The sequence below is a fragment of the Penicillium pulvis genome, assembly GCF_028828015.1.
Source record: "Penicillium pulvis strain IBT 33274 chromosome Unknown scaffold_8_segment0_segment0, whole genome shotgun sequence".
Taxonomy (NCBI): Eukaryota; Fungi; Ascomycota; class Eurotiomycetes; order Eurotiales; family Aspergillaceae; genus Penicillium; species Penicillium pulvis.
In genome coordinates, this window is record NW_026643080.1 from 722,632 (window position 1) to 738,725 (window position 16,094).

The following is a 16,094-nucleotide window of genomic DNA, read 5'->3' on the forward strand; positions in this document are numbered from 1 at the left end:
AAATCCATAAATTGCTCCGATTGATCGAATTGAAGCAAAGCATGCAATGACGATCGAAGTGCGCCCGAGCATGTGATAGGCAGAATCCTTTCCGCGTTTGGTAAAAGATAACAACGTCCACGTTGTGCTCAACTGTCACTTCGAATCTTTTCGTACTCTTTACACTTTTTACTTCTCTAGCTTTCCTCTTTCATACCTTCGAGGGGACTGAAGTCAAACCATCTACCGTTGGAATTTTTCTCGTCTACCCCGTCCCACCGTTCATCTTCTCCCCAGGGATGACGTACCCATCGATCTAGGAATGGCGCTATGAATACACCGCGGGGCCAGGATGAACAGGAAGTGCTCACACGCAGTAGCACACCTGCCACAAGCTCCGAATTAATTGCCGAAGATCTGCGACAGTTCACTCGTTCTCCACATCCCTACCACCATAGCCGACACCTCGGATCCCGCACCCCCTCTGAACAAGGCGACCGCCTCCAGCCACTGACTCCCTATTCTAAGTCCTCGCGGACACCCAGCGACAGCGGCACCGAGGCAGATGATGAGAGTACGGGGATATTAAGAGGCCTCCCTGCGCCGCCGCTCAGGCCGCGTAAGGGCCTGCGCTCCGGCGGAAATGGCTTCGTGGACTCCGATGCTTGGCTGCCTACATTACATCCGTGGCCATCATTTGCAAGGCAGTCTAGCCGAGGTTCGCGGAGAAGCTCCGAGGAAAAACAGGCCGAGGGAGAGGCAGCTGAGGCTCAACGGCTGAAGTCAAAGAGGCGAGTTGAGATCTTGCGCCGGTTGTTGGAAACGGTCCTTCTCTTGTCGGTTGGGGTGGTGGTTCTACTACAAAGGGAAGCGCGCTCACTTGCGTGGGAATGGCGAAAAGGTATGGTGATCTTTGCGATGAATTGGTCGAATCAATACTGATGGTGGCACAGAGCTTATCACCCATGGTTCCCTACTCCTCGGGCTGTATGCCTCATATCCTGTCATTCTCCGTGTTGCAAGGAGTCGAAGATGGACATCTGGACCATCTGAACGTCCTTTCTTCCAAATACCCTCGAGCTTCGACCCTGCTCCGCTCCTGTACCCCATTCTTATCCCGATCTTTGTTTCGATATCGCTGGCAAGTCATCGCCCGGCTTTGATCATGCCAAATATCATATTCAGTCTCTCGTCTCTTCCCGCGCCCGTTGTACCGCTATACAACTGGTCCAATGGCTTGAGTATACCACACTGGTTTATTACAATGGTGCCGATTCTCGTTTCGGAACACTTTTCTCTCGACTCTACGATTCCCAAACCGCTGTCGCTTCGGGGCCACGATGCGGAATCATTGATTCTTCTTTTTCCTTTGCATCAAGCGTTGATACCCACTTTAGACTTTCTGTTGACTACCAGCATTCTCCCGGCCGAGCTCCAGCTGTTGACCACTGCGTTACTGAATTTATACTTGTTTGCGACATCGCCCCAGGCGGAGATCTTGAAAGCCTTACTATGGCTAGGCGGGATGTGTATGTTTGCTTTAGGCCGGGATGTTTTACGTTGGGAGGTTGCACTGGCTCGGATTCCTAGCTGGAAATTTCGCCGCTCACTGCGCAGCTCGCAATCGCCAAGGCGTTTCATCAACATGATAGACCACCGTCTTTGTCAGAAGTTAAGTGGAACAGGCGTCTCCGATGAGCCTACATCGGACAGTGATGGGCCCGGTGCGGTGCCCATGCCACGCAGGGCAAGAACTGTGCGTGAGAAAGCCCCTTCGGCTGAACCTAAGTCAGCAATTGTCAATGTCACCACCGAGGAAGCTTTTGAAATGCACTACCGCGCTGGACAGCGACAGCGCCGCCGGCATACTATATCTGTTCCGAACGAGGTTATGCAAGAAGCAAATCGGGTCCGGACTACGCCTGGTGGCCGGCGTAAGAAATTGATGGGGCCCGGGCTCGCGTCATTCTTATCGCTGACTGCAGCTCAAGCGCAAGTCCGCAAGTGGCTATATGCACTCTACATATACGTGGTGTCACTGGGGATTATCTTGGGGCCGATCCGGAAATACGTGGCCAATCGGGCCTTGCAAGGTCAAGATCCATTCGGATGGGCGATTGGATACTTGTTTGGCAATCTATCTTCAGTTCGGTTTTGGGTGCTTATGACGAATCTGGAGTATTGGATCCAACTGCCACCGCGCCCGGATGCGACCCTGGAAGATGCATCTTGCTGGTTCGGGCGGATCGAACATCTTCGTCAAACGACTTTCGGGCCCGCCAACACTCGTCTTTTACTGAGTGCGTACTGCATCGTGGTGCTGGTGATGGGACTGGCAGTGGTGTTCCAGCTCAGCTCGGTCGCTGAGGTCGACACACGACGCAAAGTATTTCATGGGATGATGGTGTTGATGTTTCTGCCTACGGTGTTTGTGGATCCGACATTCTGTGCATTGGCACTGGCACTGGCACTCTCGATCTTTTTGCTGCTGGATCTGTTCCGGGCATCCCAGCTACCTCCCATCTCTCGGCCACTGACATACTTCTTGGCGCCATACGTAGACGGTCGCGACCACAAGGGACCTGTCATTATTTCGCACATATTTTTGTTAATCGGATGTTCTATCCCGCTCTGGTTATCATTGTCCGATCTTGCTCGCAACGATCAGGGCCCCTGGGCTGGCTGGGACGTGCCTGCGCGCGACGCCAGCATGGTCAGTGGAGTCATCTGTGTTGGCATGGGCGATGCAGCCGCATCGCTTATTGGGCGTCGCTACGGACGATTAAAATGGTTCTGGGGCGGGGGAAAGTCGCTGGAAGGCAGTGTGGCTTTTGTGGTAGCGGTCAGTGTTGGGTTGTTGGCTGTTCGTGCCTGGCTGATGGTGGGAGGATGGCCAGTGGCTGGCAGCGAATGGGTCGAGGCACCCACCTCGACTGTTCGGTTCTGGCTCTGGACAGTCTGCAAGGCCGGGTTGGCAGCAGGTGGAACGAGCGCCACCGAGGCGATCCTCACTGGCTGCAATGATAACGTCGTGGTGCCCGTAGTGCTGTGGCTGTTGGTGCGGGGCTTAGGTGTTTGATGCGTGCAGTTAGTGGATCCTTGTATAGAATGGCGGAGGAATCTGCCTTTGTAACTTCTGTATACTACATAATGACTTATGGATTCAATCTAGACGATTTTCTTTCATCTTTCTCTACTCAGTTCGGTTTTCTGCCTCGCGATAAGCTTTGGGGGCGTTATCGTGCCGATCTCGGGCTTTATCTAATCGCGTCCAATCGACATCACTCCCCATATTTAATGACTTTGGGGATCAAAGTACCTAGTACTCACTGGGCGCCTGCATGATCTAGTTTCCCCCTTTTTTCCCTCTTAAACTTCCTTGTCATTCTTATTTCTCTCATTTCATCTTTACTTCCTGATTCCTTGTTCTTTCTATCTTTATAACGAGACAGCTTGATCTCATCCGATCTAGTGACCCACCCCTCCTGACCGCCCTCGCCCTATCACACTGATTCCCGTTTGGCGGTCACACCCCTCACGGTCCTTGGGTCCAGCTTTCCCGCCTCAATCATCACATCATCCTTCTCTCTCATTAGACCTTGCATTTTCCACAACTCTGGTTCACCTTTCCCCCCTTATACTCTTCCTATCGCAGAACCCCCAAAAGCTGCTATACGCCCGCCACTTTTGCCTCCCGGGTGTTTTGCACCTTTACTGGATAACGTGCATATACCATTTATCCTTTAGATCGGAGCTGGGGTATTTATCATCCTAGTCCGCATCACAGTCACTGAGCCGCTTGAACCGGCCTCGTCCCATAGCACCATCTTCGGCTTCTTTCCACACTCATTTGCCTGCTGGATCCTCGTTCTTCCATCCTTCAGGAATATCTACAGCTACACTCCCCATACTGGCTCCCCTGATGGGCCTCCACTTGTGCCAGCCGTCCTCAGTACTTCTGCGGTAGTTGTGGTCGACGGGGGTCGGTTGAATTCGGATCACCTTCATAGCTTCTCTGTGGGGTAACAGAGCAGCCTTTTCGCTGCTCCGTCACAGCCATGACTTCCCAGCACACCCGGAAGCCTCGCGAGTCCACCCGCCCCGAAATGTCTATCGGGCGATACACACGACTCGATGAGATCGGTCGAGGGAGCTTTGCAACAGTCTATCAGGGTGTTCATACTGTGAGTCATAGATGGGGATCTTTTGAGAAGCTGCTTGACTTTGCCACTAACCTCTGATCCACATCTAGAAATCACGCACCTTTGTAGCCATTAAGTCTGTGAACATGTCAAAGCTGAACAAGAAGCTGAAAGACAACCTTTCCTCCGAAATCGATATTCTCAAGGGCCTGCATCACCCGCATATCGTCGCACTTATCGACTGCCACGAATCCACCTCGCATATCCATCTGGTTATGGAATACTGTGCTTTGGGGGACTTGTCACTTTTCATCAAACGTCGTGATACTCTTGCTGGTCATCGGTACACTCGTGACATGATTGCCAAATACCCGAATCCACCAGGCGGAGCGCTGAATGAGGTCGTCACTCGACATTTCCTGAAACAACTTGCTAGCGCATTGCAATTCCTACGAGATCGGAACCTCATCCATCGCGATATCAAGCCACAAAACCTCCTACTTTGTCCTTCACCTTCCTCGTACCGGAGTGGCACGGCCCAGGTCGTTCCTTTCAAAGGTAGCGATGACTCTTACGAGCCGATTACAGGCCTGGAGTCTCTACCAATGCTCAAGATTGCCGATTTTGGGTTCGCGAGGTCCTTACCAGCGACTTCGCTAGCGGAGACTTTATGCGGGTCTCCGCTTTATATGGCGCCTGAAATCCTTCGGTACGAAAAGTACGATGCCAAAGCTGACCTTTGGTCTGTCGGAACCGTGCTTTATGAGATGGTTGTTGGACGACCTCCGTTCCGTGCAACAAACCATGTCGAGCTACTCCGCAGGATTGAAAAGGGAGAAGATCGAATCCGATTCCCAGAGGAAAACCCAGCCTCGGATAATATCAAGAAGCTGATTCGGGGCCTCTTGAAGCGGAACCCAGTGGAACGATTGAACTTTCCCGAGTTCTTTAATAATAATGTTATTACTGATATTATCCCCGGCTTGGTGGCTGACGACGCACCACAGCCACGACGCCTCTCTACAGAGGATCTCAATGAACCGAGGCCATATAGGGTCGAGTCTCGACCAGATTCAAAGTCCGATAAAGATTCACCATATCTTGCAGATCAAGAAGAGCCTATGACATATCCGTCTTCCCATCGAGCTTCCATCAATCGTCAGAAATCAACAGACGCCCCATTGGCCTCTTCACCGATGCGTCGGACGGGTAGTGCAGATAGGCCGGCGTCGGGCATTTCTAAGGAGCATCCCCGAGGTAATACTCCACCGCAACGACCAGGTGCAATTACCCATGCTACCGCTCCCGGACGACAGGAGCTTATTGACCGGAATACTGCGGCTACTGTGATGGACCGACAGCGAAACCGGAATACGTATTCTGGGCCGTCCAAGCTACAAGTTGACCGATCCCAGGCCGAAAATGAACGAGCGGCCCAAGAAGTCGCATTTGAGAGAGACTATGTTGTTGTGGAAAAGCGGGCCGTTGAAGTCAACGCATTTGCTGATGAGCTGGCCCACAGTCCACGCATTCAAGGTGGATTTGCCCGGGGACAGTTAGGCGCTACATCTCGGCGTGCAACTACCCAGGGGCTGCCAACCGTATCATCAAATTCCCCGCATGGAAACGCTTCCAAGGCTATGCAGATTGTTTCTAACCGCGCCCGAGCAGACTCAACGCATCAGCGCCAACATTCATATGAGCGCCGGTATGGACAGAGCCCAACATCGGCAACATCGGCTATTTCCAAAGCTCTGAACATGGCTAGTGGCCGTCTTTTTGGTATGGGCTTTTCGCCTCCGATGGCTGTCACCAAAGGAGGGCGATCACCACCTCTAGCCTATAACCCATTCCCGGCATATCCAGCTGCTCAAGCGAGCCTGATGCTTATGGGAGAAGGGACTAAGACCAATGCTGCTGTTGATGAAGACTACAGGACAGTTTCAGTAATTGAAGAATGTGCAACCCGCAGTGATGTTGTCTATGGATTCGCCGAAGTGAAGTACAAGCAGCTTATCCCGCTGGCACCTTCAGCAAACATTGATCCCTCGAGGCCGACTGGAGTTACCGATGCTGATGAGTCCGGTGACGATGGCTTGACAGTCGACGCTATTGTGACCCTTTCCGAAGAAGCACTGGTTCTGTACGTCAAAGCCCTGTCATTACTTGCAAAGTCCATGGACATTGCAGGGGCATGGTGGTCAAGGAAGAACCGAGAAGATGCTTATGGAGATCATTCGAGCCGAGGCGATGGCACCAGCGCGCTAGCTGGTACTCGCATCAACAACGTCGTCCAGTGGGTCCGAAGCCGTTTCAACGAAGTGCTAGAGAAGGCCGAATTCGTCCGCCTAAAGCTTATTGAAGCACAGAGGCGATTGCCACCCGATCATCCTGGTCATCCAGATAACCGTTCTGTGGGGTCTACTGCGGCCTCTTACGGATCAACCGATGTTGTCGTCAGCCCCGGCGTTACCGCAGAGAAGTTGATGTATGACCGAGCATTGGAGATGAGTCGGGCCGCAGCAATCAATGAGTTGACTAGTGAAGATCTTGCCGGGTGTGAAATTGCTTATGTTACTGCTATCCGTATGTTGGAGGCAGTTCTTGAGGATGACGGATCACAGTCGGCCTCAGGAGTTGCGGGCATTCAAGCCTCCTACGGAAGTGACAAGACCTCCTCGGACGATATGCAGGGGGAGGATCGCCAGATTGTCGTCAAATGTGAGTGATATATGGTCATTCAACGAATATGTCCAAATGCTAATATCTCAAATAGTGGTCTCTAGCATGCGTGGCCGCCTGACGTCTCTCCGCAAAAAGCTTGCTGTCCTCTCTAAACGATCATCAGTGCCAACACCCTCGACGGGTGGTGGTCGGATGCCATCTTCTAATTTGGTCCCCATCTCACATGCCACAGGGGCCACACCTCCTCGATGATTTTGTAACCTTCGACCACCACAAAGAAGCAATCTATGCTGCTTTTTTGTTTCCCTATGCCTTGGTTCATTATATATAGTCTACCATGGCCAGACGTCCTTTTCGTCTGTATTCACCTCTATTTGACGGTGACATTTATCTGTCACCCCCGCACTGTCTATGATGCCCTCTATTCATGTCTAAATTTTATCACGCCAGCCATATATCCCATGCACAGGGGAAGAGGAGTTTATGCACTTCCAAGGTTTTGATTTTGTTATTCTTTGATTCGTTCTATTGCTTTTGGATTGCTTCTACCGGCGTTTATCTGGACTTACGGTATACAGATTGGCCATCGTATCATTGTTTCATCGTTGTCTTTTTTGAACTCGATGCACTAGGTTTGGGAGTTTGGTCACGCCTGGAGATCAGGATTGGAATGTGATTGGTGGATTTACTTGCATAACTATGATGCCTAGAGACATGGTAATTTTGAAATTTCCACTTCTTGTGCCTTACTTTCCATAATATTGTACAGTAATTGTCGAAATCAGCTATACCTCCACACGCTTACTACTTGATTCCCGGAAAATAATTCTGAATGACGCTAATCTGGCTTAGTTCACCGCTTAACAGTTCCGGCAGGACCATCAACGTAATGATTGTATGTACAATAGGATAGGAATCCTATTGCCATCAACGGATAATCCTTAGTACCGTAATATTCCATGGAACAATCTAGGATCGCTTTATAGATCGGGCGAGACCACCCACAGTTTTGCATTTTCCCTTGAAGATAGAAGTAACTAGCTGACCAATTTGAGTACCCGGACGGTCACCTGATAGTGGGGCTAACGGGGTGGGGACCTATTGCTCTACTTTGAAACTCAAACATTATATGCATGACCTGTTGACTATGACTTCTGTATCGTTTGGCAACGAAAATCTGGGTCTGCAGGTGGGGGTCAATGAAGGAACTATTTATATGAATCCAGGTAGGTTTAATGAGGCTCTCTCTTACCAGGCAAATTGACTGATAGCCAACTCCTGGACAAGAGCGATCGGAAACTCCACCAGCCCCTCTATCAACTATCCCGTTTCGTCGCGACCCAGACTTTGTTGACTGTGGCACGCCGCTTGATCTAATGAATGAGAAAGCATCTGTGTCGGGGGCTCCGATAGCGCTTGTTGGTCTCGGTGGCGTTGGGTGAGCTCAGGATGGTCAGCAAATGTTTTCATAACTGATACCCTACAAGAAAATCACAACTTGCTATCGAATACTGTTATCGAATTCGAGATCGATCGCTTGAGACATGGATTTTTTGGGTTCACGCTGGTAACCCAGCCCGTTTTGAGCAGAGTTGTCGAGACATTGCCGACCGACTTAAAATACCCAACCGCCAGAATCCCAAGGAGAATATCTTCAGACTTCTAAACAATTGGCTACAGAATGAGAAAAACGGAAAATGGGTACTAGTCCTTGATAATCTCGATCATCACCTCTTTCATGAAGTCTCAACCAAAGAGCGTGACGGCCTAGGCAGTGATATAGGTGGGACGCCAGAACGTTCAATCTGGGAAATCTTTCATCCGAGTTTGAATGGCTTAATCGTCATAACAAGTCGGAGTAGACGTATAGCACTAAGTATGGTGGAAGATAGCGATATTATTCTAGTTGAGCCGATGGACGAAAGCCATGCAACAAAGCTCTTCGAGAAGAAGCTTGGATCGAAAGCTGTCGGGGAGGAAGTCATTCAGCTAGCCACGGCATTGGAATTTATGCCTCTTGCGATTGTGCAAGCGGCAGCCTACATCAAGCAACGGTCACCACGCTTGTCAGTCAGGCAATATTTAGAGCAATTTCGGGGGAGTGATCGCCAGAAAGTCACTCTTCTTAATTATGAGGGGGGTATCTCCGCAGGGACCCGGAAGCCAAAAAATCTATCCTGATCACCTGGCAACTATCATTTGAACACTTACGGCTATTGAGACCGTCAGCAGCAGACCTGTTATCTTTTATGAGTTTCTTCGATAGACAAGGAATTCCTGATGGTCTGCTTCGGGGAGACGAATGGACGAAAGACATCATTTCGAATTTGTACACACAGGATCTAGATGAGAAAGTTGATGCGATGGACCAGGAGGAGAGAGCAAGTGAATCCAGTTATGTTAGTATGTTTGAAGACGATATATTGATGTTGAGAGATTACTCGATGATATCCGTTGTCGCAGATGGAGAGGAATTTGAGATGCATCGACTGGTCCAACTAGCCATCCAAGAGTGGCTCAAGGCAAATAAACAACTTGAGAGGTGGAAAAAGCGCTTCATCAAAACTCTTTACCAAACCTTTCCGGCGGGAAAATACGAAAACTGGGCAAGATGCCAATCACTATTTGCTCACGTACAGTGCGCTATCTTTCAGAAACCAGATACAGATGCCTCATTGACTGAATGGGCTTTACTACTCCACGACGCGGCATCGTTTGCATGGACTCGAGGGGATTTCATTAATTGCAAGACAATGGCAGAGAAAGCATGTCAAACATTCAAAAAGCTATTCGGCCCAGAGGATGAGAAGACGCTTGCTAGTGCGCAGACACTTGGACTGGCATATTACCTTAGTGGAGAATTGAAAAGGTCAGAGGACCTGCTGATGCAGGTTTTCATGATCAGCAACCAAGTGCTCGGACCAGAGCATCTCAACACTATACTTAGCATGGGCAATCTGGCATCGAACTACCACTTTCAGAACCGGTTAAAGGAAGCTGAAGACCTCGAAGCGAAAGTAATCGAGATAAGTAGGGTGGTGCTCGGGCCAGAGCATTCCCATACTTTGACTATCATGAACAACCTTGCGTCGACCTACCGTGATCAAGGACGATGGAAGGAAGCCGAGGAGCTAGGCATGCAGGTGATAGAGATCCGTAAGCGGGTCTCAGGGCCAGAGCATCCCGATACTTTGACTAGTATACTCAACCTAGCATCGACATACCGGGACCAAGGGCGATGGAAGGAAGCTGAAGAGCTAGATGTGCAATTAGCAGAGACGTATAAAAGGGTTCTTGGATCAGAGCACCCTGACACTCTGCTTAGCATGGGTAATCTAGCATCGACCTACCACTCCCAGGGACGGTTAAAGGAAGCTGAAGAGCTAGGGGTGCAGGTATTAGAGACCCGTAAGCGGGTCTTGGGGCCAGAGCATCCTGGTACTTTGACAGGAATGAACAACCTTGCGTTGACCTACCGTGATCAAGGACGATGGAAGAAAGCCGAGGAGCTAGGCATACAGGTGATAGAGATCCGTGAGCGGGTCTCAGGGCCAGAGCATCCTGGTGCTTTGATAGGCATGAACAACCTTGCGTCGACTTACCGTGATCAAGGACGATGGAAGGAAGCCGAGGAGCTAGGCATGCAGGTGATAGAGATCCGTAAGCGGGTCTCAGGGCCAGAGCATCCCGATACTTTGACTAGTATACTCAACCTAGCATCGACATACCGGGACCAAGGGCGATGGAAGGAAGCTGAAGAGCTAGATGTGCAATTAGCAGAGACGTATAAAAGGGTCCTTGGATCAGAGCACCCTAGCACTCTGCTTAGCATGGTTGATCTAGCATCGACCTACCACTCCCAGGGACGGTTAAAGGAAGCTGAAGAGCTAGGGGTGCAGGTATTAGAGACCCGTAAGCGGGTCTTGGGGCCAGAGCATCCCGATACTTTGACATGCTCTAACATTCTTGCGTCCATCTATCGTGATCAAGGACGATGGGAGGAAGCCGAAGAGCTAGGCACGCAGGTGTTAGAGACCCACAAGCGGATCTTGGGGCCAGAGCATCTCGACACTTTGACTAGCATGGCCAACCTAGTATCGATCTACTGGAAGCAGAGTCGACGGAATGAAGCCAACGAGCTAAGCATGCAGTTAGGCTTGCAGGTGATGAACACAGGCAGGCAGATGGTCAGGCTAGGCCACCCTCGCACTCTGATCCGCATAAACAAGCTTGCCCATGTTTTGAAATCATCGGGTCAAGACGCAGTCGCTTTGCTGATGATGGCCGAATGTGTTTTACTCTTCACCATGCATTTCGGTCTTGAAAACCCACGCACCATGTCTTTAATGTCAACTCTGACCGAGTGGGGTGGTAGAGATGACTCTCTGTCCGCCCAATCCACTCATGGAAGAACAGGAGGAACGGATCCAAACCAATCACACGAAAACTTCCACACGACCTGTTCGAACTGCACCATGATCTAAGCGGGAAATGTTCCGAGAAATCCTCTTCCCTATAAAGTAGGCGCTTTGATTCACTTTTACTATCTTGGGCGTGAATTAACTTTCCCAAAGGTGGACGACATGCCGATGCAAGCTTTTTCCTACAGTAAATTGATCATCCGCATGTTACTTTTCTCAATGCCATTAACTTTTTGTGCCTCTGGAAGCGGGAATTCTGATCCTAGTTAGACTTAACTTCGCTTCCTTTCACAACGCTAAGGGGCTTGATCCCGACATGGGAATTTGTAGAAATCTTTTCTATCTAAGAGTTATTATCTTAACATGTCTTGGCCTAGTGTTACTTTCCTTATCATACAGACGAGCTCGAAATCAGTTTTATCTCTTCACTCTCTACTAATATATGTCAAACTTTATTTTGCATTAGATTATACCCGTTATGGTTACTCTACCCCTGGCCGTGATATTGGCGGTATCTGGATACGGTAATAAGTAATGGTGTGAAGATAGCTACGGTATCATGGTTTTATGGCTATACATTGTCTACAGTAGAGTCGTACTGTAAGATATAGAATGTTTCTGAGAAAGCGGCCTAGAAGGCGGCCTGACCATTACCTCTCTAGCGTAAGCCTGGAAACAACCCGGGAAACAAGTAGGAAGAGTGTGGAGGTATAACTGATTTCGAAAACGACTGTACCACTGAACGAAGTCGCGCGGGTGACTTCGATATACGATTCCTTTTGGTTGTTTTAAGGAATTAAGCTGTAGATCTCAAGTCTTACAAGTTAATTATGAAATACCCCTTCATAGGTCACTCAACGCAATGAATGCCTCCTTGTTGCATCATCTAGAGCACCTTTGTTGAATCAATGGCGTGATCAATTTCTATGGGTCATAGCTTCCTTTTTGGCGCTTGGCTAGGTCTCGGCAGCAATTGACGACATTTTCTTGGTAGTATTTAGGAAATTTACTCAACGACTGTGACCGGCGCGCATCAATTTAAAACTCTTTGAAATAATTTTTGTCCAATGTTATTATTGTTCCTTGAATCTTAAGACCCGAAGGTCAGTTGAAGCTTGGTTGTGACTACGATACCTGTCATCCACTCTGAGCTAAGACCCTGCCGATCCATCCAAATGATTCGGTCTGACCCATTGAATTGCCCCGAGAGATGGTCTAACTTTATTTAGATCGCCAGTCTAGAACAATCGCATAGCCCAGACCCGATTCCATGAAAGCGGATTATGTAATTTCGTCTTTCGGCAGCGCTGGCCCAATGAAATACAGCACCCAGTCAAAGGAGTCAATGGCCACGTTGATGTCCTTGACCTCGACTTGGACAGGACCAGGAGGCATGTAGAGTGCGTCGCCAATAAAGAACGGCAGGGCCTTTCCGACGAGGATCCAGGCCGCCCGGCTCTCTGGAGCCATTGCTACAAATGAACGAGACGGATGAGTTAAATGGAGCTTGCTCGAAGAGGAAGGTGCTATTTGTGTACGATCAATAGAGGAAAGGCGAATTAGAGCTGCTCTTGAATAGAATAGAAGGGTCCAGCGGCATTATGTATATCTCTATCACATTGAAGCTCAAAAGGTCAGGAGCGCAGGAGCGCAGGAGCTTTATTGCCCAGGTGTTGATGAGTGTTCCTATGCCAGACCCATGCGGCTTGAAATTAGGGGTCCGAGGTCCGAAGCCCGATGGAATTGCGCCATTCCGGATATTGTTGTGATCCCGATGCCAAGTCGGTTCACTCCATATCGGTTGCGTAATTTGGAGTAGCAATACTACCCTTCCTTAACGAACACGATCTGCCCATGCAAGCACAGCCCGGTGCTCCAAACATATTCAGCGCTGCATGTGTGGCCACTCCAGCCACGATATCTATTCATTGCAATGAGTTACTCTCTTTGGAACTTGAGAAAATAGGAGTGTGTCTTCATTCAGTACTCTATTTACAATGGACTTAGGGATTCAAACTCTAGCAAATGATATGTATTTATCGTGTTCGAGAATACCACTTGAGTCGTTACAATAAGATTTATGACGACATTTCACGGGATTATAGCGAAGTTGAAACATATGAATTTCCCTTTCACGGTGAGATATAACATCGCAGGCTTCTTTATACTGAGTAAGGCCCCGGCGAGTTTCCCAGCTTTTACTCCATGGGTTATAAGTAACTCGATCGCTTTTTGGGAAGAGAATAAAAACACAGCGAATGAGCATTACCTTGAATCTATACCGCTCTCATTCACACCTACACAATCATGGCAGAGTCGACGGCCAGGCAGATCGGCGAAACCTCTGACTCGAAAAAGACACTTGTGAGCTACACGACGCCCACCGGTGACATTCCACAACGAGTGGATGGAGTTTCTGGATTATGTATGCCTCCCTCTATACTTGAGGGAACGAATCTGATGATGTCTGACATCTTAATGAACAGACGAAGGAAATGTATTCGAAGCATCGCCGGACAGTCGTCGCCAGATCGGCGTGTTCAGTGCAACACTACTAATATTTAATCGGGTGATTGGCACAGGTATCTTTGCTACGCCAGGTACCATCCTTCAGCTTTCTGGAAGTGTCGGTCTATCACTGTTCATGTGGGTGATTGGCACTTTTATCGCCATGGCAGGCACATCAGTCTACCTCGAATGGGGTACTGCGATCCCCAAGTAAGTAATTGATGAGTCGTTCTGACAATTCCCACTCGAATCGAACCAAACGAATCAAACCAAACGAAGCAAAAAAAGAAACTAAATTGCGTTCAAGGAACGGCGGTGAAAAGAATTACCTCGAATATGTCTACCAGAAACCCAAATTCCTAGCCACAGCAATGTATGCAGCATACGCCTTCCTGCTGGGATGGGCAGCAAGCAACAGTGTGGTATTTGGCCAGTATATTCTGAATGCAGCAGACGTCGAAGTCGGGCGATGGAACCAACGCGGCATTGGTCTTGCCTGTCTGTCAACGGCGTTTTTGATTCACGCCATTGCCCTGAAATGGGGTCTTCGTCTGGTGAACCTTCTAGGAATTGTCAAGCTTGTGATCATTGTTTTCATTGCAATCACTGGCTGGGCTGCCTTGGCAGGTCATACAAAGATTGAGACGCCGCATAACTTCCACAATGCTTTCGAGGGGACCAAAGGGAGTGGGTACAGCATCGTCATGGCACTGTACAACGTTATCTGGTCATTTATTGGCTATTCCAATGCCAACTATGTAAGTTGAGCGGATGAAGTTCCTTAGCTTTGTGAGCGGAGGATTAATGTTTGATGTAGGTCCTCAGTGAGACGAAGAACCCTGTTCGCACATTGAAGATTGCGGCACCCGTGGCCGTCGGCTCTGTTGGTGTTCTATACATGCTTGTCAACATTGCGTACTTTGCCGCGGTACCAAAAGAGCAGATGCTTGAGTCTGGGACTGTGGTTGCTGCTGCCTTCTTTGGGAATGTGTTTGGTAAACAAGCAGAGAAGGTTATGTCGGTTTTCGTGGCCTTGTCGGCATTTGGAAATGTTTTGTCGGTTCTATTTTCTCAGGGTCGAAGTATGTCCTGCCATTGTCACGCCAAATTCCCTCTTCATTCGGCAAGAGTGCTAAATGGCTATGTCTAGTTGTCCAAGAACTGGGTCGTGAAGGTGTCCTCCCCTTCTCAAGCCTTTTCGCCAGCAACTGGCCCTTCAATTCCCCCGCTGCAGGCCTATTCGAACATTACATAGTTTCGGCCATCATTCTGCTTGCTCCGCCCCCAGGAGATGCCTATAACTTCCTTCTCAAGTAAGTCTTTAGAAGCCCTGCATCGGCAAATCCGAAGAGAACTATGTAACTCACTAAAGACTAGCCTCATCTCCTATCCGCTATCAATCATCAATGTTTTCGTCTCCGGTGGTCTGATCTACGTCTACCTAAACAAATCCAGATTTCCCGATTGGAACCCCAAAATTCGGGCGACTCTCCCCGTCACCGGGTTTTTCCTGCTATCGAACATCTACCTCGTTGTCACGCCATATATTCCCCCAGACGTCGGGCAAAATGTCTACAAGAGTTTGCCCTATTACTTGCATTGCGTCGTAGCACTGGGGCTATTCGCAATGGGTGCCATATATTATACAGTATGGGCGGTGCTGATGCCTCGGCTTGGTGGATATGTGCTTGTCAAAGAATCAGTTATGGGCTCTGATGGGTGGTCTCGCAGTGTTTTCACAAAGGTACCCAAGGGTTCAGCGCATAATTAATCGGCTAGATATCTGTGCTTGTGGTGCTAAAACGGATCCATTGTTGGAATCCTGAAATATATGTACATACTAGATGATGGTTGGTCCCACCGATACGCATGGACTTCCTCAACACTGAATGATGTATCACGGACTCCGACGGAGCTTTCTGAAAGCGGGCCAGATTTTATGTTACTTCCAAGGTTCCATCAATGAGAATTCGTCGAGTAATGATTGGGGAGTCCTCATTTGCTGACAACAAAGAAGTGGACAGAAGTGGTTGTACGACTATTGAAACAGGCGTTACATTACGACGGGACTAAAAGGGGAGGAATCCACCTGGGGATAAGTCATGGTGATTCTGGTATCCAATTGCTAACCGCGAGCTAGAACAAGAGTCCGTATTGTAAGATTCAAAGGTATTAGCAATGAGATGTTCCAATGCTTCTATGGATGCCCATTCATGTAGATCGTGAGCCCCTCAAACTGACTGGATATTAGTCTTGCAAGACGGAACAGTTCTTCAAAGAAGATCCTGCTCCACAGTCACATGCCGTAGTACATCAAGGCATGCGCTGGTTTAAACTTGCGTATGATTAAGGAAGGAGA

At 49.0% G+C, this 16,094-nt stretch overlaps 5 protein-coding genes across 5 annotated transcripts; 4 read left to right on the forward strand and 1 right to left on the reverse strand.

The window, feature by feature from the left end:
• Nucleotides 1–309: 309 nt before the first annotated feature.
• N7503_009670 (putative phosphatidate cytidylyltransferase) lies at nt 310–3,058 on the forward strand (the record flags this gene model as incomplete). The annotated part of the gene is made up of 2 exons (XM_057069216.1): nt 310–880; nt 933–3,058. The coding sequence occupies 2 exons, from the start codon at nt 310–312 to the stop codon at nt 3,056–3,058; spliced, it is 2,697 nt and encodes an 898-aa protein (XP_056915827.1).
• A 979-nt stretch (nt 3,059–4,037) lies between these two features.
• Nucleotides 4,038–7,058, forward strand: atg1 (serine/threonine protein kinase ATG1; the record flags this gene model as incomplete). Its single annotated transcript, XM_057069217.1, has 3 exons — nt 4,038–4,163; nt 4,232–6,842; nt 6,898–7,058. 3 exons carry the CDS (start codon nt 4,038–4,040, stop codon nt 7,056–7,058), a joined length of 2,898 nt encoding a protein of 965 aa, XP_056915828.1.
• An 895-nt stretch (nt 7,059–7,953) lies between these two features.
• On the forward strand, nt 7,954–11,290 carry N7503_009672 (P-loop containing nucleoside triphosphate hydrolase protein; the record flags this gene model as incomplete). The annotated part of the gene is made up of 4 exons (XM_057069218.1): nt 7,954–8,032; nt 8,094–8,244; nt 8,294–8,872; nt 9,028–11,290. The coding sequence occupies 4 exons, from the start codon at nt 7,954–7,956 to the stop codon at nt 11,288–11,290; spliced, it is 3,072 nt and encodes a 1,023-aa protein (XP_056915829.1).
• A 1,218-nt stretch (nt 11,291–12,508) lies between these two features.
• On the reverse strand, nt 12,509–12,697 carry N7503_009673 (zinc-binding oxidoreductase; the record flags this gene model as incomplete). Its single annotated transcript, XM_057069219.1, has 1 exon — nt 12,509–12,697. One exon carries the CDS (start codon nt 12,695–12,697, stop codon nt 12,509–12,511), a length of 189 nt encoding a protein of 62 aa, XP_056915830.1.
• An 837-nt stretch (nt 12,698–13,534) lies between these two features.
• On the forward strand, nt 13,535–15,506 carry N7503_009674 (high affinity methionine permease; the record flags this gene model as incomplete). Its single annotated transcript, XM_057069220.1, has 6 exons — nt 13,535–13,652; nt 13,714–13,945; nt 14,043–14,493; nt 14,553–14,817; nt 14,886–15,048; nt 15,113–15,506. The coding sequence occupies 6 exons, from the start codon at nt 13,535–13,537 to the stop codon at nt 15,504–15,506; spliced, it is 1,623 nt and encodes a 540-aa protein (XP_056915831.1).
• Between the last annotated feature and the right edge of the window lie 588 nt (nt 15,507–16,094).